At 48.3% G+C, this 15,109-nt stretch overlaps 2 protein-coding genes across 2 annotated transcripts; both read left to right on the top strand.

Annotated features, from left to right (window-relative positions):
• Window positions 1–4,641: 4,641 nt before the first annotated feature.
• LOC117898655 (xanthine dehydrogenase-like) lies at window positions 4,642–10,056 on the top strand. Its single transcript, XM_034808228.1, has 8 exons — window positions 4,642–4,731; window positions 4,794–5,534; window positions 5,585–5,818; window positions 5,871–6,962; window positions 7,016–7,724; window positions 7,788–8,587; window positions 8,660–8,777; window positions 9,755–10,056. The coding sequence occupies exons 1-6, from the start codon at window positions 4,657–4,659 to the stop codon at window positions 8,585–8,587; spliced, it is 3,651 nt and encodes a 1,216-aa protein (XP_034664119.1). The 5' UTR covers window positions 4,642–4,656; the 3' UTR covers window positions 8,660–8,777; window positions 9,755–10,056.
• LOC117898654 (abscisic-aldehyde oxidase) lies at window positions 9,900–15,084 on the top strand. Its single transcript, XM_034808227.1, has 7 exons — window positions 9,900–10,335; window positions 10,968–11,122; window positions 11,194–11,934; window positions 11,985–12,218; window positions 12,280–13,371; window positions 13,425–14,133; window positions 14,194–15,084. Exons 1-7 carry the CDS (start codon window positions 10,296–10,298, stop codon window positions 14,991–14,993), a joined length of 3,771 nt encoding a protein of 1,256 aa, XP_034664118.1. The 5' UTR covers window positions 9,900–10,295; the 3' UTR covers window positions 14,994–15,084.
• Window positions 15,085–15,109: the final 25 nt, after the last annotated feature.

Raw genomic sequence — 15,109 nt, 5'->3', positions numbered from 1 at the left:
ATAAAACACAAATAAAATAAAGCAAAATAACGCGCGTCTTCGGAGAGATAAGCGCAGCGCGACAAGCGTCTGCTGCGCCGCCTTGTTTGGGTGACAAAATCCACGCCACAGGAGGATGACGCGAAAGCTGGCAGACGGAAAAGAAGAGAGAGAGAGGGAGAGCGCGGCAGAGAGCGAAAGCGCGTGACAAGCGGCAGACGACAGGCTGGCAGGCAGGTAGAAGAAGCTTTTGGGCAGGTAGTCGCAGTCTGTGCGCCCCGTCACAGTCACTTAATAATTTATCGCGCCTACTTTTGGTGCGTGCGTTTTGCCTTTCTGCTGTTGAAGATGATACTCTCACAGAGGATACAACAAGAAGCACTATAAACTGAACTAATACAAGAATTAATTATTAAAAGCTTGCACATTCCCCTGAAAGACTACTCTTACTTTTGCTTTTTATAAGAGCATTTGCTCTTCGACTTCTGCCGATGCACTACGCCTCTCTCTCACTCTCTTTCCCTCTCTTGTTTTTATATTATCTTTTTATCTTAATGTTTCGCTGTTCGTCGTCGGCTAAGTTATCTCTGAAAGTAGCTGCTAGGCAGGAGCTTTGCCAAGTTGTGCAAGCAAAAAAAAAGAGAGAGAGGGAGAGACAGATATTTGTGTGGGATAAGTGGCAGGAAATACATCAAATCGAATACTCGAAAATGAGCGATAAAGCTTATCAAAACACCCATCCTACACTTTGCCAACCAATCCATAATTAATCAGATTGAAGTGGATATAAAGTACAGCCACCAAATCATCCTACCGCCGCAGGACAGGATGCCCTGCCGTTGGTTGATTGTGCCGCCCACCAGTTGTCGCTTGTCATTGCAATTTTCGATTTCTGAATCGAAATAGTTTGTCAGGTCACATGACAAGTGATTGTTGCCAGTGCTCTCTCTCTCTCTCTCTCTCTCTCTCTCTATCCGCTCGTATGGTCGTCGTGTCGTTACCATTGTTACCGTTGTGCGGACAGTTTGAATTTTGGGTGGTTGATCGCTCGTCAAGCCGTGACAATTTTCCAATTGCATTTCATCAAAAAGTGTTCGTTGTTGAATTTTTTCGGGCAGCAAATTGCTATTAAATTGCCACACAATTGCAAAATGCCATAAATCGAATGGGATTGAAATGAAACGAAATGAAACGCAACGAATCGAAGCTCGAGTTGGGCTGAGTTCAGTTCCACACTTTCATGTCCAACATGGAGTACGAATGTTTCGAGTCCATGTCCATGTTGTGACCCGCGCACTCCCACACTTCAGAGTTGGAATTTAATGGCCTGGTTTTCCGCTTGGTTAACTCAATTTGCGTGGCTTCTTTCAATTAGGTTTCCGCTCGGTTCCCTCTGTCTAGTCTCTCCCGCTCTCCCCCTCTCTCCCTCTCTCATTTCACTTAAATACATAGAAAATTTGTTATTTGTTTATTTGTCGCAAATAAAATGACAGCGGGAGAGTTCCATTTAAAGAGTTTTTTTGCTTGTTTTGTTTTTATTTTTATAGATTTTTCGTTGAACTCGTAAAATGAGAAATGTTAAATTAGAGTCTGCCGCAAATGAGCTTGACGACAGACAGGGGGAACGGGCCAGTGGCAGGTGCAGCAGACTGACCCAAGCCCAACCCTCAATGGCTGCACCTTGTTGGGGGGTGTAACCCAGTAACCCAAAACCCAAAAAACCACCGATACCAAAAATCGTTGCTAATCAATAATGAAACGCTGATGAATCAATTAAATGGCATTTGGGCTCCATAAGCACCAGCCATTTATCACGCGGGGCATAAAGAAGCTGCCAACGAGTCCGCCAAAAGTCATTAAAATGCGTCGTCTGCGACGATGTCTCCTTATCCTAACCGCCTTATCCACACGGCTGCAACATGCATCAAAATAACAGCAGAGGAGAAGAAAACAGACTCAGCGGTGGAAGTGGTTGTTGCCGGCCCTCAAAACGATAAACGCAGAAATTATTTCAAGCAAATAATGCGAATTTAATGTGACATCCGACAGGCGACAAGCGACAGAGAAAGACAGCGAAAGAGAACTGCGAGGAGTGCAGCCAACAAGCCAATGAATGCCAGCAAGAAGGCCAAGAACGGACCGCACAAAAGGCAAAAGTGTGGGGGGTGAACCTGCGATTTGAAGGTAGAGAGAAGTGGGAATGCTCTTACATAAGAGAAATATATTTATTTCAATTTTTTTTAGAGATATAAAACTTCTACGTTGTATCAATGGAGAGAGCTCTATTTGTAGTGCCACAAAGTTATTCCTTATAAATAATGGAGTAGAGTAAATAAACTGTAGTAAATTATAGAATTCTCCTTAGCAATAGGCGCAGATTTAGTCATTGATTTCCACCAATTAAATACATTTTCCTTAAGCACCTTAAACCCTTTACAAACTTACAATCATAAACCCCAGTAAGCTGCCCAATAATCTTTCTCAGTTTCATTCTGCACGTGTTAACTCATCTTGAACCTATCCCGAAGCTGTTTCTTGATACCTGCTGGCAGTTTCAAGTCTTCCCGCTGTCCAGTTTGGTGTGACAGCAGTGTACCCTCTTCGTGTCAGGAGAGTCGCAGCTTCCCCTCTTCCAAACGGTGTGCCAGCTCTTGCTGTCAAAGAGTCCCAGCTCTGCCTCTCCTGCTGTCAGTGAGTTGCACACCAAATGACGCATTATTGAACTGTCAATGGAAGTGACAAAGGGTTAAACAATGTCACCATCGACTAGTTACACATTTATATATTTGAACCCTACCAAAAGCGGGCTAACATCCAATGCAAGGGTGAGTGATGGATGGATAATGGGCAGCTGGTATCGGAAAGATGTGATTATAATGAACATTTGTTAGCATTTTTGGAACTTTATTCACTGTTGTCCATGCACTATCTGAAACCGCAAAAGTTTTGCCTATAAACTTGAGTTAATCTTCCAAGTCAAAGGCCATCGCATATTTGTGGAATGAGCCGAAAGATGTTGCCAATTGAGTGAGGCGTCTGTCTCACCTTGCCATGGCCTGGGGACCTCAAACAGAACCTGGGCTTGGTCTTGGTCTTGACTTTTCAGTGGGTCAGTGTCATCATCGGACTTGCTGGAGCATCAAATGCCCGTTGGCCAATAAAACCCAACACTTTCCTATGGGTGTGTGCGGACTGTCCAGTGTCTCATCTTTTACGCAGTTTTGAGTGGGATACGGAGCTGGAGCTGCAGATGGAGGAGGCTCACGTCACTTTTCGTGTTTGATAAGGATCCGCAATCGGAGAAGGAGAAACGAAGACAAGGCGAAGGCGTACGTACACACGGTCAAATATATTGGAATTTTATTATGCATGACAGCTCCAAAAACGAACGAAAAGAACGAACAATGGACACTCCCCCGAATGAACAACAAGGAGCGGTTGGGTCAGAACTGAGACCTCAGACCCTGGACTCTCCACTGGCTCTGGCTCTGGCTCTAGCTGCTTACCTGTTTGACAGCGGGTTGCCCTTGCCCCGTTGGATACCAAAATGCTCAGCCATGTGAGAAAAGATTGCGTTATTCATATTTTAATTTTACTTGTACCAAAAAATGTTCCTCACTCTTTTTTTTCCACAGTTTTTTGTATCATCTTTGCCCCTTTTTTCATATTTTTGTTGTATTTTGATTATTATTCGTTTATTTTTTTTGAAAACGATTCGAAACGATTCTTGAATATCGATAAGGTGGCAGGGCGGAACGGAACGTTCTTCGCTTTGTTGTTCCTTTGTGGGATGATTATGTAAGTTTTGTCGGGGGGGGGGAAACATCGATTTATATTTTGACAAATGATTTCCCAATGAGTTGACAGTTTTCAGTATTCGAGTTAATAATAAAAGAGAGAGGGAGAGGGAGAGAGGAGGAGGCAACATGTATTTAATTAATTAAGCCGCGTCAAAGAAACACAAAAACGAAAGGCAATGGGATAGGGCCAATAATGAAAAAATATTCGGGCTTGTTAGCGTTACAAAAAATATAACCAAAATGGTATTAAAACCCAAAGAACTCTGCGCTAAAAAATATCCACAAAATTGTTGATAAAATCCATGGAACTCCGCTCTATAAACTGTAGCTATAAACCCTCAAATTACTCACAAAATTGATAACTAATGGAAAACCTTAACTCTTAAATGAATATTACTGGCAAACAAACAATAAATAATTCCATTTGCACAATGGAAATTACACAAATCGGCAAATAAATCTGTTGCATGTTGCATTTGGCATGGGGCAACAACAAAGCGAAGAGCAATTGCAATTTACAAAAAATTTCCACAAATTATTTGGTAATTTCATAAACGTTTCCACTTACTCTCTGGGCAAACATTGCATTTGTTAAGTGATTTGCAGAATAAATACAAGTACAGTCCGCAGGGACCAGCAGTTGAGCAGAGTTTGAGCCAGCAGCAACAAACAAAGTGAAATGTCGACAACATTTAACATTAACGGAGAGCCCTATACAGGTGGGTAAAAGGATAAATAGAAGGATATTCTGCCAACTAATTTATACTCCATGAATTCCCCTCCACATCTGCCCACAGTGAACCTCGCTGATCTGCCACCCGACATCACCCTGAACACCTTCATCAGGGAACATGCCCAGCTGACGGCCACCAAGTTCATGTGCCTGGAGGGCGGCTGTGGTGCCTGTGTGTGCGTTGTGCGCGATGCCAACGGACCCAGAGCCATCAACTCGGTTGGGTCAAAGATCAACTGAATCATTCCAAACGCTAACAATGAACTCCCATCGCTTTGCAGTGCCTCAAACTACTGAATACCTGCGCCCAGCTGGAGATCGTCACTGCGGAGGGGTTGGGCAATCAACGCAGCGGCTATCATCCCATACAGAAGCGTCTGGCCAAGATGAATGGCACCCAGTGTGGGTACTGCTCCCCGGGATTCGTGATGAACATGTACGGGCTGCTGGAGCAGCACCAGGGACAGGTGAGCATGGCGGAGGTGGAGAACTCCTTCGGTGGCAACATTTGCCGCTGCACCGGCTACCGTCCCATACTGGATGCCATGAAGTCCTTTGCGGTGGACAGCGACATTCAAATCCCAGCCGAATGTGCGGACATTGAGGATCTAAACTTGGAGGCCCGCAACTGTCCCAAGACGGGGCAGCCCTGCAGCGGCAGCTGTCATCGTTCCACTTTGGTCTACGAAGATGGCAGCCAGTGGCACTGGCCCAAGACCTTGAAGGAGCTGTTTGAGGCACTGGACAAGATCGGAGAGGCAGAGGAGTTCATGCTGGTGGCTGGCAACACGGCGCATGGTGTCTACAGGCGATCGACGGACATTAAGCACTTCCTCGATGTGAGTGGAGTGGAGGAGCTGCATGGACACAGCACTGAGGGGCAGCAGCTGAAGCTGGGAGCGAACCTCAGTCTGACGCAGACCATGGACATCCTTCGCAAGACATCGAAGCAGCCTGGCTTTGAGTATCTCGAGGTTCTGTGGAACCACTTGGATCTCATTGCGAATGTTCCCGTGCGCAATGTGAGTGTGGAATTATATTCCAGAGCGGATAATCATCTCTTCCTTTGCAGTCGGGCACTTTGGCTGGAAACATTTCGATCAAGAAACAACATCCCGAGTTCCCATCGGATGTATTTCTCTCCTTTGAGGCATTGGATGCCAAGGTTGTGGCCATGAAGAGCGCCACGGAGGAGCAGCAAATGTCTCTGGCGGATTACTTGAGCGATTCCAATAGGAAATTTATCATCAAGGAGTTCCTGCTGTCTGCCTATCCCAAGGATAAGTTTATCTACGATTCGTATAAGGTGAATATGATAAAGATTTCAATGGTTCCCCACTCATATTCTTCTTCTGTAGATCATGCCACGTGCCCAGAATGCCCATGCCTATGTCAATGCTGCTTTTCTGCTCGAGTTGGACGGCGCTTCAAAGGTGAAGAGTGCCAGAATCTGCTTTGGTGGCATTCGCCCTGACTTTGTCCATGCCACAGCCCTTGAGCAGCTGATGGTGGGGCACAGTCCCTACGAGAGTGGACTCATAGAACAGACATTCGATACACTCCCAAGTCAGTTCAATCCTGATGAGGTGCTGCCCGATCCCAGTCCGGCTTATCGTTCGAAATTGGCCTGCGGATTGCTCTACAAGTTTCTGCTGAAGCATGCCCCAGATGCGGAGGTCGGGGAAAAGTACAAGAGCGGCGGTCAGCTTCTGCAGCGGCAACTCTCCTCCGGTCTGCAGCTTTTCCATACCCAAAAGCAGAACTATCCCGTCACTCAGGCAGTGCAGAAGTTGGAGGGAATGATCCAGTGCTCGGGGGAAGCGACGTACATGAACGATGTGCCGACCACCTCCAACACCGTTCACTGTGCCTTTGTGGGGGCCACCAGAGTGGGAGCCACAATCGATGACATTGATGCGCGAGAGGCGCTGCTGCAGCCTGGCGTGGTGGCTTTCTACTGTGCCAAGGATGTGCCCGGTGCAAACACCTTCTCTGATCCCAGCTTCGGCTATCAGCCCGAGGAGATATTCTGCTCCGGACTCGTGAGGCACTCCGAACAACCAGCGGGTGTGGTCGTGGCCCTCACTGCCGATCAGGCTCAGCGTGCGGCAGCGCTGGTCAAGATTAGCTACAGTCAGGCCAGCTCCGACTTCAAATTGTTGCCCAGCCTGAAGCATGTCTTTGCCTCTGGCACACCGGATCCGTCACGCATCATTGCAGTGGCCACATCGAAGCTGAAGGAAGTGACATTCTCCGACACACCCGATAAGGAAGTTCGCGGCATATTCCAGATGGGTCTGCAGTATCACTTTACCATGGAGCCACAAACGACGGTCGTGATTCCCTTTGAGGATGGCTTGAAGGTCTTTTCGGCTACGCAGTGGATGGACCACACGCAGGCTGTGATTGCACACATGCTGCAGATGAAGGCCAAAGATGTGCAGCTGCAGGTGGGATTTAGCTTTGAATTTCTAAGATTTTCGCTAACAAATCCTTCCTCCAGGTTCGTCGTTTGGGCGGTGGCTATGGCTGCAAGATCTCCCGCGGCAATCAGGTCGCCTGTGCCGCTGCCTTGGCCGCCTTCAAGCTGAATCGTCCTGTGCGCTTTGTGCAGTCGCTCGAGTCCATGATGGACTGCAATGGCAAACGCTGGGCCTGCCGCTCTGAATACGAGTGCCACGTGCAGGCCAGTGGCAAGATTGTGGGCCTGTCCAACGATTTCTACGAGGATGCTGGCTGGAATACCAACGAGAGTCCGGTGGAGGGTCACTCCACCTACACGGCGGGCAATTGCTACGAGTTCACGGACAAAAACTTCAAGCTCAGCGGCCACGAGGTGCTCACAGATGCGCCCAGCTCCACGTGGTGTCGTGCCCCAGGCTCTGTGGAGGGTCTGGCCATGATGGAGAACATCATCGAGCATGTGGCCTTTGAGGTGCAGCGGGATCCGGCGGATGTGCGACTGGCAAACATCAGCAAGAAGACCAAGATGGCCACGCTGCTGCCAGAGTTCCTGCAGTCGCGGGAGTACTATGCCAGGAGGAAGGAGATCGGTGCGCACAACGCGAACAATCGCTGGACGAAGCGAGGTCTCGGACTGTCCGTCATGAATTTTCCCGTCATTTATATTGGACAGTTTCCGGCTACGGTGGCCATTTACCATGTGGATGGCACTGTTGTGGTCACCCACGGAGGCATTGAAATGGGACAAGGTAAGGCGGAACTTCCATCTGTGTTTACGTTCTCCTGGAACCCTTCTCGATCTCTCCTTCCAGGCATGAACACAAAGATCGCCCAAGTGGCTGCCTACACTTTGGGCATCGATTTGAGTTACATCAAAGTGGAGTCCTCGGACACCATCAATGGCGCCAACTCCATGGTGACGGGCTATGCCATTGGCAGTGAGAGTGTCTGCTATGCGGTGCGCAAGATCTGCGACACACTCAACGCGCGTCTGAAGCCCGTGCGCAAGAGCAAGGCCAGCTGGGTGGAGACCGTTGAAGCCGCCAATGCGGCGCTGATTAATCTGATTGCCTCGGATCACTACAAAACGGGTGACATGCAGAATTATCATGTGCTAGGACTGGCACTCTCTGAAATCGAAATGGATGTGCTCACTGGCAACATTCTGATGCGCCGCGTGGATATCCTCGAGGATGCTGGCGAGAGTCTCAGTCCGTATATCGATGTGGGACAGATCGAGGGCGCCTTTGTCATGGGCCTGGGCTACTGGCTCAGCGAACAGCTCATCTACGAGGGCGACAATGGCCGCCTGCTGACCAATCGCACCTGGAACTACCATCCACTGGGGGCCAAGGACATTCCCATAGATTTTCGCATTGAACTGGTGCATAATCCCAAACCCAATGGCGCGGGTTTCATGCGTTCCAAGGCCACTGGAGAGCCGCCCTGTTGCCTGGCTGTGAGTGTGATATTTGCCCTGCAGCAGGCGTTGCAATCCGCTCGACAGGATGCGGGACTGCCACGGGAGTGGCTGCGACTGGGGGCGCCAACAACGCCAGAGACGCTGTTGCTCAGCGCGGGCCATGAGGTGTCGGATTTTAAGCTGAAATAGGTATGGCATGAATATAAATTATGGATTGTACCCACGTTCCGCTCACCTTTTCCTATTAAAGTTGTTTTGCAGCACCCAAATGAATTGCTCTTCAAATTAAAGTTTATTCGTGCTTTGGTGATGGATCGCCGCTCTCAAAATAAACAACAGCATTGCCAGATCTGCTACAACGCAAAAGCTTCAGTGATTTGTATATTTGCTCTCTTCCCACATACATACATATATGCCATAAAAGCTTCACGTGTCGTCCCGTTTTGTTTTGTTTGTGTTCCATGCCGCTCTCTCACGACTAACATTAATTATTCGGCAGCGCAACACTTTTTCAATTGCTGTTTAACTTTTGACTTTGTTCGAACGCTTGACTTGAGTGTTTTAATTAATATCACTTAAAAGCTTGTTTTTCTAGTTTTTCGATTGTTGAAGCTTTTCAAATACAATTTTTGTTGTGTCTGCCGAACATGGGCGAGAGTGAGAATGGTAGAGGAAGGAGAGCGCAAAAATTAGGCAATTATGCCGGCCGGCAAATGCTTGCACACTCTCTCACACACATTCTCTCACTCTCTCTCTATTAAACTCTTGAGAAACTTTACGGTTATAACAAAAATACATCTTCGATGAGTACACTTCTGTTTTGAGTGTACACGTGACTCGCTATTGCGTTTAAGGCAAATCAAATGCAGATTAGCATTTTTGCTTGGTTTGAAAAGTCATTAAATAAACACAAAGCAAATATACATACATATATAAATGGTTAGACACTGAAAAGGCAGATATAATGACTATTATCCACAGTGTGCAATCAAAAAACAAATATAAATTTGTATGTGCAATTGCAACTTCAACAAAGCCTCTCTTACATGTGTTTGTATATAGTTATTTGTTGACGCAACGAAGCGCCAAACGTTTTTCAGGGTAGGGTATCCCAAGGGTACATTTTTACGTTGGTAGAACCAATATCTTTTCATTAAAAAAATGTCCATTAACAACTCTCTGAATATATTTGTTAAAAATTAACATTTAGAATAGATTTTTCAATCAAAATCCCAAGCTGCAAACGTCACTTGTTTATCCGTTCCCTCATCATTGTCCCACAAAGTGTATTCCCCGCTTCGTTGCAACCAAAGCTTGACCTCTTTTTCTCTTTTATTTTTTTGCTATTCTCGCAAGTATCGTGACCAGGCGGCACAGCTGCCAAAACACAGCAGCAAAAAACAGCTGACGAATCGCGAACAAAAAAAGAAGGCAAAGAAACAATCAGAAGCCAGAGCGCCGGCACGGCAATCGCCAAACAGTTTTCACGGAGCAGCAGCTAAAACGAAAACGAAACGAAACGGAACGTAACGGAGCTGTGGAAGCGCGGATAGACTGCAATTATTTCCGATCGGCGATTGCAAGGCATGAAAATTTAACCAAATTATTGTTAATTTATACAGAGTTCCCGTCAAACTGATATTTATTTACGGCTGCCATACACAAAAATGGCAATCAAACTCTGTTGAACAGATCGTCAAGAGGAGGCGATGGTGATTGAAGCGCGAGCGTTCAGTTAAGCAACGGCAGTGCTTGAGGCAGGCAGCATTTCGCAGTGGAACGAACGCCAGACGGAAAATATTTAAAAACTGGCAACTAACTGAATTATTTATAGAAAAAAACATTAGCAGCTGACATTTGAGTGATTTTGTTTTGTTGTGCTGTGTTAACTAGCAAAATGACGACGAAATTTACAATCAATGGGCAGCCGTACACGGGTGAGTGTTACAGCAAGTAACTGCAAAGATTTTACAAATTACATATCCATGTACATACATACATTGTACATATACATAATGTAAATGGTGTATATAGTAAAAATAACTTTACATGGGAAGATAATCCTTTAGTTGAAGTTTAATTTGCATGCTTCGGGGATTCTTCTGGATGGTTGGAATCATGAGAAAATAAATATTTAAATACCTATATAACAATAAAATAAGTGTCTAACTTCATAATAATTCGAGCCATATAGAAAAACTAAAATCAATGTGAATTTCATCATAACTCTCAAGATGAAAGCTCTAGAGATTCTGAAAGCTCTTCTTACTGCGTTTGTTTTTGTACCAAAAAGTCAAACAGATTCTGTGCCCATTGTATTCCCATTTGTATGTATTATTACTCTGCCTGCAGTCTCCACTTGCAAACTCCGAAACAATGACTAAACAATTCTGTTTTAAACAAATTGTAGTGTTTACAAAACTTGATCATATATCATTTATTATGATATGATAAGCATAGTAATAATACGAGTAAAAATTCATACAAATGCATTTGACACTGCACGCAATCGTTGACCAACTGTAAGCCCCTACATTTAGCACACATTTCCACTCTCTATTTTCCACAGTGAATCTCACCAATCTGCCACCCGACATCACGCTGAATACCTTCATCAGGGAACATGCCCAACTGACGGCCACGAAGTTCATGTGCCAGGAGGGAGGATGTGGAGCCTGCGTTTGCGTACTCCGCAATGGAACCCGCAGCTGGGCTGTTAATTCGGTTCGTATCGAGATCCAATTGAGTCACTTATTCAACCTCTAACCACAAATCGTTTATGTTCTCCTTTGTAGTGCTTGACGCTGCTCAATACCTGCGCCCAGCTGGAGATCGTCACTGCCGAGGGGTTGGGCAATCAGCGCACCGGCTATAATCCCATACAGAAGCGTCTGGCCAAGATGAATGGCACCCAGTGTGGGTATTGCTCCCCGGGATTCGTGATGAACATGTACGGGCTGCTGGAGCAGCACCAGGGACAGGTGAGCATGGCGGAGGTGGAGAACTCCTTCGGTGGCAACATTTGCCGCTGCACCGGCTACCGTCCCATACTGGATGCCATGAAGTCCTTTGCGGTGGACAGCGACATTCAAATCCCAGCCGAATGTGCGGACATTGAGGATCTAAACTTGGAGGCCCGCAACTGTCCCAAGACGGGGCAGCCCTGCAGCGGCAGCTGTCACCGTTCCACTTTGGTCTACGAGGATGGCAGCCAGTGGCACTGGCCCAAGACCATGAAGGAGCTGTTTGAGGCACTGGACAAGATCGGAGAGGCAGAGGAGTTCATGCTGGTGGCTGGCAACACGGCGCATGGAGTCTACAGGCGATCGACGGACATTAAGCACTTCCTCGATGTGAGTGGAGTGGAGGAGCTGCATGGACACAGCACTGAGGGGCAGCAGCTGAAGCTGGGAGCGAACCTCAGTCTGACGCAGACCATGGACATCCTTCGCAAGACATCGAAGCAGCCTGGCTTTGAGTATCTCGAGGTTCTGTGGAACCACTTGGATCTCATTGCGAATGTTCCCGTGCGCAATGTGAGTGTGGAATCAGCTTCCAGAGCGGATAATCATCTCTTCCTTTGCAGTCGGGCACTTTGGCTGGAAACATTTCGATCAAGAAACAACATCCCGAGTTCCCATCGGATGTCTTTCTCTCCTTTGAGGCATTGGATGTCAAAGTTGTGGCCATGAAGAGCGCCACAGAAGAGCAGCAAATGTCTCTGGCGGATTACTTGAGTGATTCCAATAGGAAATTGATCATCAAGGAGTTCCTGGTGTCTGCCTATCCCAAGGATAAGTTTATCTACGATTCGTATAAGGTAATTAAAATGGAAATATCATTCAGTTTCTTACTCTTAAAGGTCTCTCTTCCCTTTGTAGATCATGCCACGTGCCCAGAATGCCCATGCCTATGTCAATGCTGCTTTTCTGCTCGAGTTGGACGGCGCTTCAAAGGTGAAGAGTGCCAGAATCTGCTTTGGTGGCATTCGTCCTGACTTTGTCCATGCCACAGCCATTGAGCAGTTGATGGTGGGACACAGTCCCTACGAGAGTGGACTCATAGAACAGACTTTCGACACACTCCCAAGTCAGTTCAATCCAGATGAGGTGCTGCCTGATGCCAGTCCGGCTTATCGCACCAAATTGGCCTGCGGATTGCTCTACAAGTTCCTGCTGAAGCATGCCCCGAGCTCGGAGGTCGCGGAGAACTTCATGAGTGGCGGTCAGATTCTGCGGCGTCCATTATCATCGGGTCTGCAGGTGTACCAGACCCAGAAGCAGAACTATCCCGTCACCCAGGCCGTGCAGAAGGTCGAAGGCATGATCCAGTGCTCGGGCGAGGCGACTTACATGAACGATGTGCTGACTCCATCCAACACGGTGTACTGCGCCTTCGTGGGAGCCACTAAAGTGGGAGCCACGATCGACGCAATTGATGCCAAGGAGGCCTGCACGCAACCGGGTGTCCTGGCCTTCTACAGTGCCAAGGATTTGCCTGGCACAAACACTTTCTGTGAACCAAGTTTTGGCTACCAGGCGGAGGAGATCTTCTGCGCTGGCGTCGTGCGTCACTCGGAGCAACCTGCGGGTGTGATCGTGGCCCTCACTGCCGATCAGGCTCAGCGTGCGGCAAAACTGGTGAAGATCTCGTACAGCAAGGCGAGCGCGGACTTCAAGCTGATGCCCAGCATTGGGGATGTGTTTGCTGAGGAAATTCCAGAGCCTTCACGCATCATTGCAGTGGCCAAATCGAAGCTGAAGGAAGTGACATTCTCCGACACACCCGATAAGGAAGTTCGCGGCATATTCCAGATGGGTCTGCAGTATCACTTTACAATGGAGCCGCAAACGACGGTCGTGATTCCCTATGAGGATGGGTTGAAGGTCTTTTCGGCTACGCAGTGGATGGACCACACGCAGGCTGTGATTGCACACATGCTGCAGATGAAGGCCAAAGATGTGCAGCTGCAGGTGAGTTTTGTCTCTCAGTCTGCAAGTCTTTCGCTCACCAATTCCCCCTACAGGTTCGTCGTTTGGGCGGTGGCTATGGCTGCAAGATCACCCGCGGCAATCAGGTCGCCTGTGCCGCTGCCTTGGCCGCCTTCAAGCTGAATCGTCCTGTGCGCTTTGTGCAGTCGCTCGAGTCCATGATGGACTGCAATGGCAAACGCTGGGCCTGTCGCTCCGACTATCAATGCCACGTCAAGGCCAACGGCAAGATTGTGGGCCTGTCCAACGATTTCTACGAGGATGCTGGCTGGGTGAACAACGAGAGTCCCATCGAGGGACACTCCACGCTGACAGCCACCAATTGCTACGACTTTACGGGCGTCAACTTCAAGAACAATGGCAACGCGGTGATCACGGATGCGCCCAGCTCCACTTGGTGTCGGGCCCCGGGCTCTGTGGAGGGCATTGCCATGATGGAGAACATCATCGAGCATGTGGCCTTTGAGGTGCAGGCGGATCCGGCAGCTGTGCGACTCCTCAACATTGCCGCAACGAACAAATTGTCGGAGCTGTTGCCGCAGTTCCTGGCCTCGCGGGAGTACGACACGCGGAAGAAGGAGATCGAGGAGCACAATGCCAAGAACCGCTGGCTAAAGCGCGGCCTGGGCCTCGCCGTCATGGATTATCCCATCTTCTACTTTGGACAATATCCCGCCACGGTGGCCATCTATCATGTGGATGGAACTGTTGTGGTCAGCCATGGAGGCATCGAAATGGGTCAAGGTGGGGATTACACTCTTTGGTTTTGTTTTCTCTATTAAATTTCTTCTCTTTTTCCACCAGGCATGAACACGAAGGTGGCTCAGGTGGCAGCCTACACTTTGGGCATCGATTTGAGCTACATCAAGGTGGAGTCCTCGGACACCATTAACGGCGCCAACTCCATGGTCACTGGCGGTGCTGTGGGCAGCGAGAGTCTCTGCTTTGCGGTGCGCAAAACCTGTGAGATCCTCAACGCACGCCTGCAGCCGGTGAAGAGGAGCGGCGACAGCTGGCTGCAGACTGTGGGCGCTGCCTACGGCAAGTCCATCAATCTGATTGCCTCCGATCACTACAAGGAGGGTGACATGGAGAACTATCATGTGTATGGCATGGCCCTTACCGAAATCGAGTTGGACGTGCTCACGGGCAACAGTCAGATCAAACGCGTGGACATCCTGGAGGATGCTGGCGAGAGTCTCAGTCCGTTCATCGACATTGGACAGGTGGAGGGCGCCTTTGTCATGTGTCTGGGCTACTGGCTGAGCGAACAGTTGGTGTACGATCGCGAAACGGGCCGACTGCTGACGAACCGCTCGTGGAACTACAAGCCGCCGGGCGCCAAGGATATTCCCATAGATTTTCGCATTGAATTGGCGCAGAAACCCAATCCCAATGGACCGGGCTTTATGCGTTCCAAGGCCACGGGAGAGCCGCCTTGTTGTCTGGCTGTCAGCGTGGTGTTTGCGCTGCAGCAGGCGCTGCAGTCGGCCAGACAGGATGCGGGTCTGCCGCGGGAGTGGGTGCGTCTGGGCGCGCCCACCACACCCGAGACGCTGGTGCTGAATGCGGGCCATGAGGCGACGAGCTTTAGGCTTAAGTAAACGATAATTTTGGTTGGGGTTTTCTTTTGTTTCTTTTTGTAACTATTCCAAATATATTTACTCTGCGTTTGGTGCACTTTTTGCCACATAATTGCCGCCCGTTTGTGTCTGCAATT

This window comes from Drosophila subobscura, chromosome O (assembly GCF_008121235.1).
Source record: "Drosophila subobscura isolate 14011-0131.10 chromosome O, UCBerk_Dsub_1.0, whole genome shotgun sequence".
NCBI classification, from domain to species: domain Eukaryota; kingdom Metazoa; phylum Arthropoda; class Insecta; order Diptera; family Drosophilidae; genus Drosophila; species Drosophila subobscura.
The sequence above is the reverse complement of the archived record's forward strand: the minus strand, read 5'-3'. Positions and strand labels throughout refer to the sequence as shown.